At 35.1% G+C, this 16,377-nt stretch overlaps 1 protein-coding gene across 1 annotated transcript in view; it reads right to left on the bottom strand.

Moving 5' to 3' along the window:
• LOC104357136 (activating signal cointegrator 1 complex subunit 3) overlaps positions 1 to 16,377 on the bottom strand; it is a 209,731-nt gene that overhangs the window by 50,093 nt on the left and 143,261 nt on the right. The window contains exons 24-27 of the mRNA XM_042803433.1: positions 8,956 to 9,093; positions 8,734 to 8,854; positions 5,130 to 5,262; positions 2,405 to 2,530 (exon numbers count right to left, since the gene is read on the bottom strand). Coding sequence (XP_042659367.1) covers positions 2,405 to 2,530; positions 5,130 to 5,262; positions 8,734 to 8,854; positions 8,956 to 9,093 — 518 coding nt within the window. The remainder of the gene's footprint in view (positions 1 to 2,404; positions 2,531 to 5,129; positions 5,263 to 8,733; positions 8,855 to 8,955; positions 9,094 to 16,377) is intronic.

Genomic DNA, 16,377 nt, shown 5'->3' with positions numbered 1-16,377 from the left:
CACATGCGATGACTTTTATGCCAATGAATCCCAAGGCAATTTACCAATCATGCATATGGGAATTACTTATTCACCACTAAGGTACAATCACCTGCTGGCTGGAAAATAGTTCTTGTTTCACAGTGGAGAGAAAGTCAACAAAATTGCTTCAGGGCAGGAGATGATGAACACTGTGTAGAGTGACATGGAATGGGTGTTGTATAACTACCCGAACAAAAATTCAGCCATTGTGCTCCTACTCTTTGAAAAGAAATAAACCCTAAACCCTTTGGATTATTAAGGGCCACAAATAGTTCGTGTTTGGTAATAGCAACTATTTCATATGCTCATCTATGGCACAGTAAACTCCATTACCATATTGCAATTTATTCAAAGCTATCTCAACTATCACCGACTTCTGTTCATAAAACTCTTCAGTTGTCCTTTGATGCACCTCATTCAAACACTGACCACGCTGGAACTGCTTGGCTTGTAGGAGGTCTGAAAATACCACACGTAGCAGGTCCAGGAACTCTATTAACTGGCTAGTTTAGTAACTTTGGATGAAACTTAACAGAATTTATTATCACGTCAAAGAATGGAAAGTGTGCACATCCACTGCATTTGCACTTGGTATCTAGAATTGACCTCTTTGACGAAGTCAGTAATATCTTTGTTTTTTCTTCCTACGTGACTGAATGCAGAAGGAATGCTGAGTACCCCTGTGTGGATGAGCTCAAGAAGCACAACTTGTGAACTGTTCCAACCTGCATGTGTGGTGTTCCAGTGAAAGACTCCAATTTCATTAGAAACTTCAATAAGAAACTTCAATATGCATTCCTATCCTGCCATTATGGGCATGACTTGTCATGAAATGTTCATTTTGTATGAAATATAGTGGTTTGTCTTGTTCCCTCCCCATCTTTCTTCCTACAATCCTCTCAGAATAGCAGAACTTTTGCTTAAAAGTTGATATTGTGATAACTTCAGATTTACCTTTCCATGGCATTGCACAGTAAAGAAACTGCTGAGAAAAAAGGACCATCAGTCAATATGCCAACCTCATACGCCAGTGGGGACCTTCCTTTATATTGGGAAGAGCTTGCCTATTAAATCAAATGACTACATTTCTATATTCTATAGTTACCTATGGTCTATATGTTGTGTCTTAAAAATCTACCTACCACAGATACCACACGATCAAAGCTTGCCAAAGACAAATCAACAAAATGACTTTAACACAGCAATTCAAGAGGAAGACATTTTAAAATAACATTACTTATTTTTTTATACTAAAAAATTTTTAACATGAGTTGTAGTAAGGATCATGTCTAAATTCTAAAGTCATACGAATAAACACAGTTTTACTCACATGTAAAGCTGTGTCTGTTTTACCACCTACACAAAACCAGAATTTAGCTGTTTGTCACTCTCAGGGGAGAAATATCTTCCACATAAATGTATTAATTTTGTTATGAAGTGAGAGAATTGTTTTTCTTAGTTTACAGTTCTAACATTCTGCATTTTTTATTTCCCAATAAGTTTAGATGGAAGTTCTGTTTTGTGGGAGATTCTCAGCACAGGACTAGATGCAGAATTCAAAACTAATGAAGAGCAAAAAAGAATTAAAGGAAATTATTTTATCATCTGCAGGCTCCCACCAGCCGTTGCCCATAAAGAACCCAGCTGAAAATTCAGCCAAATGTTACAGACATTAACTTGATTTCAGAAATATAACACTCTGGAGTACATCAAGAAATATTTAGTGCTATAAATGCCTAATTCTTTATTTGCCACATTATTCTGGTGGGTGAATGATCATGTCATAGGTAACATCCCCTTTACCCAAAACAAGGTTGTGGCAAAGGCAGGCTACATTGCTGGAAGAGCTCAGAATGATCTGCATACCAGCTGGAGCTAGGCAGGATGATAACAATAATTGAAAATATTGCACACATGGTTTCACCAGGATACCCTAATGAAAGTAAACTTTATCACAGAGAAACAGCTGATAGCTATTTTCTCATTTATTAGGAGAATCCAGGTCTTAATAGGTCCTCCATAGAAAACTGGGCAGACCATATCAATGCGGTAGCTAAAAAAAAAAGTGTCAGATAAATACAATACCTAAAGGAATGTGATAATCTGGAGTTTTATTTTAGGGATGCTGATGTAGCCCTCTCAATAAGGCTATTTTACAGTTGTCACTAAACTGTAAAGTTATCTGCCAGGAAATGCATTTATATTTAGAGAAAAATATATTCAAAAAATGTGCATGCAAGTTTTATTCCACGTGTGGGCCAATAATACTTCTACATTGGAGACTGCTAAGCATTCTAGACTCTAACAGCACTGGGACCACCTTTGGATCAACTCTACTCTCAAGTTACCTTTAGATTAACCTGCATTTGTATTTTGTACTCACGTTGGGTTCATTATGAGTCGACGGAAGAAATAAGTCCAGGTGATATAATCCATTGCATCCTGCTTAGAAGTAATAGTCCCAGCAGCAATTTCAGCATTCAAGTGGTCAGCCAGCACATCTAACAAGCTGAAGAACAGGAAAAACAAGAGGACTTAGCTGACTTTACAGTCACAAAGACAGGTAATAGATTTTATAGAGTTGTGCACTAACAGATTTATTAATTTTAATCTGAAAATATTATCCATTTATCTTCTGGTAAAAGAGAAAAGGGGAAGGAGAGGGCATGTAATTGCAAGGTCAGCCACCTTCTTTACATGATAGTAGAATGAAGCTCAAATTATTTTTTGTTTGGACCTAGAATGCAAAAGTTTAAGTCATTCATGGAATGTATTCAGATGGAGCTCCTCAGTGGTAACTTCTGAATACTGTATGTTGACCATATGATCATGCTGGTTTAATCCAACAGAGAATCAAATGGAAAGACAAACAGGAAATGAAACAGTGGCAATAGCTTAGCTAATACTTGACAAATACTTGAGGGCTATTAAAAAGACATCAAAACTGCTTCCCCCAGATTTTGCCTCATCTTCATCCAGTGGAAAAAAAAAAAAAAAAAAATCTACTTTTACCCAGGAAGATCTAAACTCAGAAACAGAGAAGCACAAAAGCAGTTTAAAATGATTCTTACAAAGTAAAATTCTGTTTAGTGTCATCTAATGGAACAAAGACTTCCATTAGGGCATCTAATGAGATCATGTCTGGCAGGAGTTCAATCAGGGAAGGGCAAATATCCTTAAGGATCAACCTAATTTTTATTGCATTATAATCCTTTTTCTTTTCCTAATAACTAAAAGTAAAGAATAATTTGATACAAGTAGCTGTTTTACTGATCTATACCACTGACTGCACACTTCTGAAGGTAAGAACTGCAGATGTTCTACCCAGACTGTCCAATAGAAACTGGACAGATGATTCAATAGCTATTCCATAATAAAGAGTGCTTTCTCTTTTGCTTCTAATGTCCTACATTTCAGAGCCATGATCAGTGAGAGCACAAAGCCTCTCATTTGAGTTGTGTACTCAAGTCTTATATCTAATACATAGACAATGGCTTTCAGAAAAAACTTTAATTAAAGAAATATGAAGTTTAATTTTACAAATTGGAAATACTACACAAAGCTGGTAAATCTGCTCTTTGATAGAACAGATAGGAAAGCATTCTAAAACTAAAAGCCCCGCAAAAAACCCTCAAACAGTTTCTCTTTGAAGCTATGAAGCCTCTTACCTCAAATACTTGATCATGAAAGAGACCAAGACAACTCTAAGTTAATCAGTTCACAACCTACACAGAACTTAAAGAGATTGCTATTAATATGTGGATCTTCATCTGAAAACTTATCAGATATTCTTTGTTTATAGTAAAAGATGGAATATATCAAACTACAAAGTAAATATACACACATAAAATAAGCTACTAGAAACACAGAATAATTATAGTATTCCAAACAGGCACAAGGTGTGATTACTACTGTTACACTGCAGATATAATTTCTTTATTTAGAAACAGCACTTACCAATAAATAGAGAGATTTCCTAGTTTATGCTAGTGCCATACAGTCTGGATATATCATGAAGTTTTTAATTACACTGCTCTTTTGACATATTAGCTATCATTTTGAAGAAGTTCAACTCCTAGCCTTTGGTGCTAAGTGCAATCTATATGTTAAAAAAAGAAAAGTTTGGTTTCCTAAGGAAATGAAGTGCATGAGCTCCAGATTCTTTGTTTGCAAAAATTGTATGTCTGTGCACCAAAGAAATTAACCTTCAAATACACCAGCCCATTTCAGCTACATTTCACAGGTGGATAGCACCCTTAAGCTCCTATGAACTCACTGACCAGACAGAGGTCCCATTATTTCTTATGCTGAGGGATGAAGTTTCATTTGGAGAAGTGCTGTGCATTCTTCAACACTGAGAAAAGCTTTGAGTAATGCTCATGCTTCATTAGATGTCTGAGAATTTCTCCATGAAACACACACCTATAGGAGACCCATGTAACCAGTTCTGCTTCTCATTGAACAACTAAGTATGCAATATATATCTCAAAACCAAGGCATGAGTTACAATATGCTGGACAGCAAACTTTGTATCAACTAAATTCAGAGAGGCTGCAAAAAGGTGTCTTTTCTGCATTTCTGACAAAAACACTGCAATTTTGAAGTGAAAGCGGTGTTGAGAGTGTATTAGTAAGTTTATACCACGCAGATTTCTTTTTGAACTTGTGAGATTTTGAAGATTGTGACATCTATAATGGAACAAGTATTCTAGATAAAAAGTGCTAGCAATTCATCGATTTATTTTCCTATTAAGAATTTGTCACAGAATTTCAGAGAGGGTTCTGAGGATCATGTATAGTTGTTCAACACCCTGGCCTTGAAGAACAGCTTGTGCTCTCATTCAAATGTCTGAGACAACACTCTGAACCAGAGAAACATTTGCAGTATTATCTGGGAACGGACTAAAGAGCTGAACAGTGCTTCAAAACTCATGGAAGAAAGGATTTTTCTGCATAAAGATGGATAATATTTTTTTGAAAATTATTTTTCCTCTAGGACCCCAACATTTAGGAGATACTCAGCACAGGAATTTTGTTTGGCTTTTCTCTATCCCTCATTTGTAGTATTGTTTATAGCTCAATCAGCTTTTCTGATTACTTTATTTTTACCTTGATTCTACTGGGAAAGGTTCATAAAGGAATTTTTTGTAGAAGTCTTTCTTAATATCATGAACTAGAATTACAGCTTTTCCTTGATCATCGAATTGTGGTCTGCCAGCACGTCCCATCATCTGAAGTACATCTGCCAAAGAGAGAATAATGTATAAAACAAATGTATTTACTTGAATGTATAGATACATGTATTTATGTCTGTATAATGTGCAATACAGGAGTTTTGGATTTCTTTGGCCTTGTATGCCCTATTGGTTTTGACATCAAATTTTTTTTCCATCTCAGATAAATTTATGATGAACTTTCTGGCAGAAACTATCTTCCTGCATACTTGAAGACCACCCACTGCAATAGAATTCAAGCTTACATCTAATAGAAATTTCCTCTACTATCCTTCCATTCCACACCCCTCCCTCATTTGGTCATATGCAATTAAAGATGATGAGTAAGAGAACTCATGAAGCCTACAATGGCAACTGTCTATTATTTCCTAATTTTCAAGTATTTGACTTCACAATAAAAAAGTTCCTTGTATAAGCTTTTCTGCTATAGATGATTTTCTAGGTTTTGAATATTTTAGAGATAAAATGGCAAAGGCAAATTCTAATTACTGACAGCTATGATCTTTACCACTCAACCTTCAGAACAAGTTATATTAGTTATTAGCCCCGGAGATGGCTTTGGATCATTAATTGTCTCTATACCAGATCACAATATACAAATTTAGGAGCAGATACAGTTAAAGCTTACCTCTACTGCTCTGCCTATACATCATTACTTGAAAATACTAGTTAATGATGTCTATAAACACTGTAAATACTAGCTTACACAAAACATGCTCAACTTGCTACTCAGCCACCACGACAAGTATGCTTATCATCTATTCATTTGCCTTCTCAGTCTGAGAAGTGCTTCTACATAGGTTGTTTTGTGTCTCGTTCAACAGAGTTCTCATTCCTTTTAGGTGCCTCCAACTGCTATTTAACTTTGAAGAAACAATGGAAAGCAATTCATAAGTAAGTTTTACATCTTAATTTTAAAAGTTTTTATGTTTTCTATATTCTCTATGAGCTCTGTCACACCTGCAAAACATGTGGCTTGCAATACCTGGCATTTTGAAAAGTGATTTCTTTGGCTTCAGAATCAGTAAGCTTTTGGCTCAATGGTCAGCTGGGGAAGGAAATGCCAGAGGGTGCAGAATGGGATACAGCAATGGACCATGATAGGAAAAACAGCTTGATGACGATAAACAGTTTTTAGTAACACATTTTTACTTGCGTACCCACGAGCTATATAGACAAAAATGTATTTGTCTCAGTTTATTCCTTTTGTTAATTTAGGAGTGACATGAAGATGTAAAATAAAATTAGTTTGAAAAGGATGTTTCTGAACAGGTATGTACACAGGAGGGTGATGAAACAACTTCTTGCTATTCTAATGTGGTGAATTAAATTGTGCATAATACCATATAGGAAATGGGTTTACCAAAAAAGCGTCAGGAAATTATTTTTTCCAATATCCACTATGTAATTATCAAAACCCAGTATTTTCTTTACTGACTATATGTTGCTTGGCTGCTTTTGACTAAACTCCTGAAATGTTAAATATGATCCAACTGGCTGACTAAATGTCTGGTAACTGAGAAAAGGCCCTCCCCAAAACCTCTGACTTCACTCAAAGAAGCATTTTTACTTATTTTGAAATTACTAAACACTCGAGTATGCTTCACTCTGCCCTCAGCTGCTTTGTTGGAGCCTAATGCACTCCTGATACAGAAAGGTAACTTCAGCAGGGAGAAACCAGTTATAGTATGATGGAACTGTTAAGGCATAACTTGTGGTCAGTATTAAAGACAGTACTGTGAGATTTTGGAAGTATTTCAGAAAGAAATTCATTACATTTTCATTTTATTGCTGCTGCAAAACTGTACTACCTATCCACAGAACTTCCAGATGCATAAATATTCTCTAGAAAGTTAAAAATAAAAATGCTCTAAGCAAACCACACCACATGTTTCTTCATAAAGTAAGGAATCTGCATTTTCTGTTGCAGTGCAGACAACAAAATCTAAATGCTTCCATCACAGATGGTGGTATTCAATACATCCCTCCCCCCCCCCCCCCGAAGTCTTATTGAAAATTCAAGAATTGAACAACCCCCAATGTCCAAGTCACCTGAATTCAAAAAGGCAATAAAGAGTGAAAGTATAAGCATTCCCTAAAGCCTTTGTGGTACTTGTACAACAGATTTCTAAAACAGCATAGTAAGTCTTCAATGATTATCAAGTTTCTGATTTCATTTGACAATATTATTTTTTCTATTACTGATCTTTGACAGTCCCACAGATTCAACATAAAATTTAAATCTTCAGTTGATTTGTTTCCTTATCACTCTTCCCCATTCAGTAATAAAATCAGTATTCTTCCAGTCGGGATGAGCGAGATACTACTCTGCAGAGACTGTACTAAGTTTACATCAGCCAAAGTCTGTCGCAAAATGCAAGTGTGCACGGCTAAGCTCCCAGGTCATACCAGAATCTTTGAACAAAAGAGTTGGTCTGGAAATTGATCCCAAGTTTCCTGCAGAGCACTAACCACTAAATTAAGCACTATGATGGGTTACTTGGAGAAGTAACCCTGTAGTATTTTCAGTTTGAGATTTTTTTCATTAGTAAGCTTCTCTTGCTTAAAAGGCTGTGTGGTTAAAAAGACGCAAGCTCTATATTTACATTACAATAACATCAAGATTGTCCTTAGGTGTACACATCTCTGGTGTAGTATAGGATTATTTAATAATAAACTTTCTCTTGCAAAAAGAGAAAGGGAAAACAGAACAGGAAACCTGGAAGAAATTTAGCTTGTCCTCATTCTTCAAGCTTAGTACCATCCAGACAAATATTCTCCCTGTCTGAACTCTGAAAGAAGTTCTTCCATGTTTCACTTTCTTAACCTTGTTGAAAACACTGCAGAACAGTTTATGAAAAGTGGAGTTTACTGGAGCCAGAAAGCAATAAGTCTATATCAAACCAGAAATTCAAGTATTTAATTTAGCTGTTTATTTCTGAAGTATCACTTACTTGAAGTATCACTTACATCACTGAAGATACTAGACTAGTTAAGGTTTTTCATTTACTGTCAAATGACTACGTATAAATTTTATGTTCTCATACATGTGTTATTCAACTGTTGCATTTCAAACCATGGCTGAGTTTACTGTTAAAAATCTGTTTCTATTTAAAAAAGGTTTCAAAAATGAAAAAAATTATTTGCATGCATGAAAACTTCCTTTTATACAATTAACTAGGTAGCTAAATATGACTTCATATTGTCCCTTTAATTGTTTAATGTCTATTTTGGATGACACACGTTAAGGGAATTTAGCATGAAAAAAAGATTGGCAAAACAGAAACATTTTCATTATTACATAAAATCTTAAGGGTTCTTTTACAAGTTGCATTAAACAAAGAAACCCTCTCCTCGGCACTCCTAGTCTCTACCCAAATTAGGTATTTTCAGTGATCAGTTACTAAATAATTCAGATCATTTGCATATGCTTGAAATACATTTCAGTTTATGAGCATTTCCATAATTTATGTGAGTACCTGTAATGGGATAATCCACATAACGCCTTGTTTTTCCATCATAGTATTCTGTTCCTTTCACAATTACTAAATGAGCTGGAAAATTTACACCCCAAGCTAATGTGCTTGTGGCAATAAGAACCTAAAACGGAAAGAAAGATTAATGAGGTATATGTAACAAAAAGACAACTTTTAAAATTCCACGTAAAACTCATTACAGCAGGATTCAAAGAATAAATATACCTGGATTTTGCAGTTCACAAACAATTCTTCCACAGTTTTCCTGTCTCTTTCATGCAGACCTGCATGATGCATGCCTATTCCAAAAGCAAGTGTCAGCTTCAGATTTGACTCTCTAACTGTCACTATAATGTCATTCATCTGTAACAGAAAAAAATAGTTGCATGTTTTAAAACATTAAAATATTACATTTAAAACATTACTCAGAAATTTTAAACTTTTAGGGTTGTTATTTTTTTTTTTTTTTTAATAGCAAGGATAATTTGCTCAACACTGTTTATATAAACAGAAAAATGCAGTCTTCCATTTTTGAACAGTTTGGTTTTAGTCTAAAAAAAAAATCAAATATTATGGTGGGGGGAATACAAAATGCACATGACTTTCTTGACACACTAAGTAACGCATATAAGGAAATGAAAATGCTGAAAATATCTTGATAGGTCTGGCAAATGCTGTGCATTCTGCTCTGTGTTTGTTTAATGCAATCCCTAGTATCAAAGGGCTTATAACTGGTATAAAAACATAGCAAATCCCTGCAACCAATAACACTCATGAAAAATAAATCTGGCGCTCTATAATGCCTATGAAAAGACAGACACAGATTTTCAGTTTGATAATTCTGCAATTATTCATCAAAAAATTTCCTATTCACATGTTGAAATGCAAATTAATTTGAAAATTTCTTTGAGTGTGAGTTTGTAATTCATAGACTCAAACCCTGTAGTGAAACCCAACATACAGTGTCTTCATTTAAAACTTGTAGAAGTTCAGACAAAAAGCTATTTTTTAATTACTATTACTATTTATTTTTAAATCTAATTTCAATGACTACTTCGAATCGTTTTAATTACTATGATTTTAACTATATTTCTTGCCTATGTTTTCAAGCACTAAATTCCATAATAAGCTCATTTATTTCTGTAGACGACCTCTGTGAAAAGCCCCTCACTAATAATGAACAAGAGCTTTGTAACTTCTGTCTTGCTTAGTGATTTTACTCCTCTATTTTCCTTCTATTTTATTTCTAAGGCCATTTATTATTTTATGTGATTTTAATATAATTATAGCCAGGAACTTTCAAACCTCATCTCTTATTAGTGGTTTCCTGGTGCCACCAGCAGTGGCATGATGATATTGCATACTTATGGGCAGCAACATTTATGGTTAACCTAGGAGGTATAGCCAAGGTTAGAGAAAAAAAGAGTAGTGCATAACAAATTACTCAGGGTAACCAACAAATTTGGACTGAGTATTCGGTCTCATCTCAGACTGAGTATCTCAAAATACTGAGGTATGATACCTGCGTAACTGCAGTGATATCTTCATTTCCCCTTAGGACACTGAAGTGTTGCACTTCTGATGTTCAGAACTGTAACCTTCTCCAAATATCTCCTGTGTTTATATAACTCTCAGACCTTAATGTTAATAAAATCATTTATATATTTCTATTATATATATAAAAAAAAATCCTTAAAAGGTACAAAAAAGTCAGAGAATATAATAGCCCATATTCAGAATAAAAAACAACCAACCAACCAACATGGATTTTGTAGATCAATCAATTTTGTCAGGAATAGCAAATTACAAAGCATTTTAAAACGTCCATTTCTTGAAGTAGTATTGACCAACAGAACCAGAACTAATGGAAGTAACAGCGTACCCAATTTAAAAATCCTTATTGTTCAAGTTTTGCCTTGGTCTAATCAATTTGATCTGTCAGTGGAAGCTCCTAAACTTTATTTTCCCTCACAATGAAGTTACCTGGATGTTCCTGAGAGTTTCTTATATTATAAGACATAGAAGTTTTGTCATATGAACTGAGCTGGCATGTATAAAAGAAAAGGATGCTTACAGAAGAAAAGAGTGAAAGGGGCTATAAAACACTGAAAGGAAAGGAAGCAGAAAGAGAAAAGTAATGAATTGAGAAGCGAAGAGGGGATCAGTCTATTTAGGAAAGGGAAACAAGAAGAGGGATAGATAAGTAGAAGAGAGTAAAGAACTGAATGAAAGGAGGATATGTTAAAGGATAAATTTTATCTATCTAAACACAATCAGCAAACCTTTGATTTCTCTAGTCAACATGTAGACGTGTGACTGCAGTGTAGCCAACATGAATTATGACCCATCTTAAAGATTTTTTCTTCTAAGACAAAAAAATAGCTTGATAAAATGACAAGCTGTATACTGTTTTCTCTACAATTATGGCCATCAACATACATTACTAAATAAATTTTCAAACCTATTAATGCTTTTTGTGCTATGGATTTATGAAGTGGTACTAGCACTGTACAGGCTCCTTGTGCATATACACTTTGACAAATAATAGTTATATGTATATATTTGACAGGGAATTCAGATGAAAAAGTAGAAAATAGCACTGGCAAATGTCAGAAAAATAAATGAAAAAAAGAATGCATTTACATTTTACTCAATTTCTGCATTCAAAAATTGAGAAAAGATATTATATTGCTGCATTAATTTTTCTCCTCCCCACCAAGAATCATCACCTTATGATAGTTATGTCTTTAATGTAAGAAAACAAGCCAGTTCCAATGACATTTATTCTATTATTCGCATGGGCAGAATTTGATATTGGGAAAATAATGAACCTAAACTCCCTTTTCCTCTAGAAGAGTACAAGGATCAAATTAGCTGATTTGGATTAGTCTATAGCGATTAGACTGCTCCTTCAGCACATGCAGTTCTGCAGCATTAGTTATTTTCAGTACAGAACCTGAGCTAAACCTTTTTGACATGTAGTTGCCAGCATAAAACATCCTAGATTCACACTGCTGGGAATTTATTCAAAGATGTTCTTCTTGCTTTTACAATCAGTGGTGGTTATTTTTTTTTTCCCCCTCTGACTTGTATTACAGCGGTGGCCTGTGGTGCCGTTAGTCATACCTGCAAAGCAGTGTAATTTACCACAGGAAAACTAAAGAACCCTTAGCAGGAGAGCTGGCGCATGTACTACTATCCTGTCACTTTACCAGCAGGGAATCCTAGTCATTTTTAGCTGACCCCTTACTTTCACATAAATCAATGTAATAAACATAACTATTTTACCCATAGGCACAATCCAGGGCTTAAAATTCTCATGACAATATATTTAAAAATGTAACTTTCTTATGTAGGTGTAGTGTTAAGAAAATGATCACTTTTTATTAAGAAATATCGACACAACGAATAGGTTCATTAACCAGAAACAGACACAGCATCATGACTAGAAAACAAATCTAACACTTCTGCATTGTTACAACTTCATGACTGTTTATCTTTCTGAAAAAAATGTAATGTTAACTCATAAAAGGATAAAGAAAATGTATTTTATCTTAAGAGCCGTAAAAGTACCTTAAAATAATATAAGGAAATCTACATGACATACTGACATAAAAAAACCCCATACAACACCGATGCGGGGAGCTTAATGCAAGGAGGGATTTTTCCTTGGACTCCAAGACAGGCAGGATCGGGCCCCTGCAGAAAAGGTTTTGCTATCCTTCACAGATTTTTTGATGAACAAACAAAAATATCTCTGGTGCTTTCCTAACATTAGGTTGATTAGGAATCCACCTTTCAATAAAAATCTTTGAAAACCAATTTGGGACTCTAGTAGCATTGCAAAATATTTACTATAAAAAATAAAGTTTATTTCTACCTTTTATATTCTAATCTCTGAACAAGCTAGATTTTTCTCAAACTAGTAAGTAGTCATTTTCTTTGTTCCTGCACATATGTAAACTGTTGAACCATTTACTTTAAGCTAATAGAACTTTTTTATATTTTAAATTTATTATACTTAAAAAGCTTTTGTAGAAAGATAGGATTCCATTTAAGTAGATACATTACCCTGTGCCTGAAATACATTCCAGTCAGAGTATAATTCAGCAAGTTGATGACAATGCTGGCTCCAAAAGAAAGGAGGAGACCAGATTGGACAAGAATGAGCTAACAGATTGTGCAGCCCAATTCTGTCCCTTTGAGTGTGATATATTGTTTCAAGATGCTAAAAACCCATACTTTCTCAAAGCATATCTGTTGTGCTGGTTTTCCCATTTTCACAGAATCCTCATTATTAGTACTCTACTCTTTTCAAAGCACGTCAGACTCAGACCATATGCCACTGAATAATGCTTATCAATTGTCTAAAATGCCCAATAGAAGAAAGATGTGCCAAACAAAAGAATCGTGAAAGTTATGAAGTCTTTTACAAAAATAATTACATATTTCACATCTGCTACAGATGTTAAGTGAAATAAAAACATCTCCTTGTTATAACTAAATGTTAATTTTTTATGACACACTTTTGTGTCATAAAAACAACATCTTGTAGAAGGAAGTTGAACTTCTATAATGAGTGAAACACTTAGAAATCATTCTTGGGTATCCTCCCGATCTTTAAAGGCAGGAAAAAAAGTAATTTTATAAAATTATTTTTGATGAAGAGTTGACTTCTACTCTAGAATTCTCCCACACAAAACAAGATGCCTAAGATACTTCAAATAAGATTATTCAAGAAACATTTAAAAATATGGTTTAAACAGTTGAGATATATTATGAAAACATATATATTTAACACTAAAAATAGGTTACTTGATTTAAAGCTTAGAGAAGGAAAAGCAATCTTTTGTCTTTCCAACAATTTGGGGGATATTTTTTTTTTTGTTTATTTGCTTGTTTAGCAATGCAAACCAGCTATATGGTAACATTTAATTCACTTTCATGCATATGTCTATGCATATTTCCATATAGTGTACGAACACATATACAAATCCATAACTAGTGCACACATGCTTATACACTCACATCTCTCAAACTGCAAATCAGTAGGGGCCTGATTCATTCATTGGGAGTCAATGGATGCCCTTCATTCAGGTGCCCTTGAATTCACTTGAAGCTGGCTATTGCCTGGCATGGATGCTATTGAATATTATGGTAGGTATGTTTGTGCTAAAGGATTTTCGTTATTTCTAGAGGTTTCATAAAGAACACTCTTAACAAGATGCAGATGGTAAAATGATGCACAAAGCAGAATGCAAAAACCATTGTGGTTAAAGTTAAAACTGTGTACATGGGTACATTTCTTCTCCATCCCTGCATGGTAAATAAATAAAAAAAAAAAACCTCCTTTGCTAACCTTTAGAGAAGTGTCTGGCTAGGGAATATATTTCTTAAAAAAACCCCCACAAACAACTAAGAAAACACCCTGCTTGTTTGCTGGTGAGAATTGCATTCTAACTTCAAACAATAAAAAATAAATACTACTTTGTACTTTTGTTTTAGGTTAAAAACAAAAAGCAGTAAAAACATTAGAGAAAAATAAATAAACTGAAAACTTGATTCTAATAAATTATGTTGTAAAAGGATTGCAACATCTGCTACCACCACAGATGTAGATGCAATTTCTGAAACAGAAGGACTCGTTCCTCTTTAGCCAGCTCCTAATGTAGAACAGTGTAACTGATCTCACCCATGCTTACCATCACAAACTGGTGGCACTGCCTGTTTCCAAAAGGATAATCTGAGCTGTTGTCCCTTTTAACAAGATAAGTAATGGGCCACCAGCTTGAAGGTGACAGTCCTGGCTGACAGCTCCAAATTAGTATTTTAGCTAGGAAGCGTATATTTAAAAATCATCTCATGATTATATAAAAAAGCAGGGTAAGCATAAGGTTTTATTTCTTCACTGGCACGCTGGCATCAATGAACAATAAAAAGAAATGAAGAATTACTCAATTTACAGGGGCAGTCTTCTCTTTGAGACGCACTGCCTATTCACATTTCTGTCATGATGCACCTGTGCCTTGTAAGTAGGATTACCTTTACAGAGTGATGTCTGCTGAAGAGTGCTTACAACTACTGCGAACGGCAAGGAAGGCAACTTCAGCTGCTTCTTCACTCTTTGGTGAAAAATTAACTCTATATTGAGACTGCAAAATGTGAGAGGGTCAGTGAGCTAATTTGGGAATGTTTACTGACAATGCACCTTACGGAAAAAGAAGAAACTCCAACTCTAAGGCTCTAAGATTGGTAACTATTCTTTCTTTGTCAAAAGACTGCCCGCTCATACTCTACCTTGGGCAAACTGTGGCAGTCCTGCTTAAATCCTGAAGAATGTCTGCATGTGCTATGCATAGCAATGGGTGAATGTAGGGATGAGTTTTGAAGTATCAGCTACAAATCTCCGTAAGTAGGGCATTTCAACATCATTGGAGGCTTCCTCGCTCAGACTAAACTAGACATGAGGTAACTGAGTGGACATTTCTTCATAAAAAGCATGCACACAGCCTGAAACTTAGTTGGATAGAATCTATTAAGCAGACCTATTTTTGTGCAACAACTGGTCCAGTAGAACTGGAAAACTTATCAGTATTAGAGACACCAATTTTCATCAAGTACTGTTCAGTCTTATGAAAACTGACTGCTCTCTCAACTGTTGGAATACCTTTCAACTTTCTGAATACTGTAGGAACGTGGGTATGAGCAGGAAACTGTACATCAGACATGAAATTTCAGGAAAGCATCCAGGAAGAACCATCTTCAAAATTAAATGGAGCTGCCTGTGATATGTATTTTCAGTAGATGGATGTAGAACAAAATTAATTCCCAACTATAACTCAGTTGCACGTTAGACTACTGCCTCCTTTGAGAGAAAGAACATCTTGTAAGACTCCTCCATGATCCAGGTATGATGTTGTCTCCTTTGGTTGCAACAGTTAAAGGGCTGTTTCTGTACCTCATTTATACATACAAATATATATTCCAGAAGCTTCATGCAAGTTCATGTCCTTTGAAATATAACTGATTGAAATATTGTCTGAATTTGATACTTGGAGCTGGGTGGCAGAGGTAGGGTGGATTTGCCTGTTATCTGAGAGGACTGTGAAGAGAAGCAGTTTGGAGTTTACCGGAAGGAACTCTTCCCATGCTGCAAATGAGTGCCTGGTTTGGCATCACCACTATAGGGAGAAATCTCTACAGAGAATTTGAGGGAAGCTAAGATGATGGCATAGCTGATAAACAGGTAACAAAGATCCAGTATTGGTCTCTTCCCCACTCCAATCCCTCCCCCACAAAGCTTGAATCTGTCACTGTCATAGAAAAGCTGCCAGGCAGGGTAACAGAGAAAAATCACTTTTAATGGCGCAAGACTCTGTGTCTACCTCAGTATCAGTTTTCCAGATGTTACTATAGATGGCATTGTTTACAGCATTTTAAGAAACTTTATGAAGTCTGCCCACTGGGAAGTTAACATAAACATAGGCTAACATCTGGCCATCAGGTAGCAAACCCAATTACGCCATTAAATAAAACTAACCTATGAGTTCTCAAAGAAACCTTATGCCAACCAAAATTAGTATCATACAGAGAAGGCTGAAGGAAGAAAAATGCCAAGGCCTGTTGTAAAGCTTGTAAACTTTGTAT

The sequence above is a fragment of the Tyto alba genome, unplaced genomic scaffold (assembly GCF_018691265.1).
Source record: "Tyto alba isolate M040663 unplaced genomic scaffold, T.alba_DEE_v4.0 Super-Scaffold_40, whole genome shotgun sequence".
Classification (NCBI taxonomy): Eukaryota; Metazoa; Chordata; class Aves; order Strigiformes; family Tytonidae; genus Tyto; species Tyto alba.
This window is presented reverse-complemented; position numbering and strand designations above follow the sequence as displayed.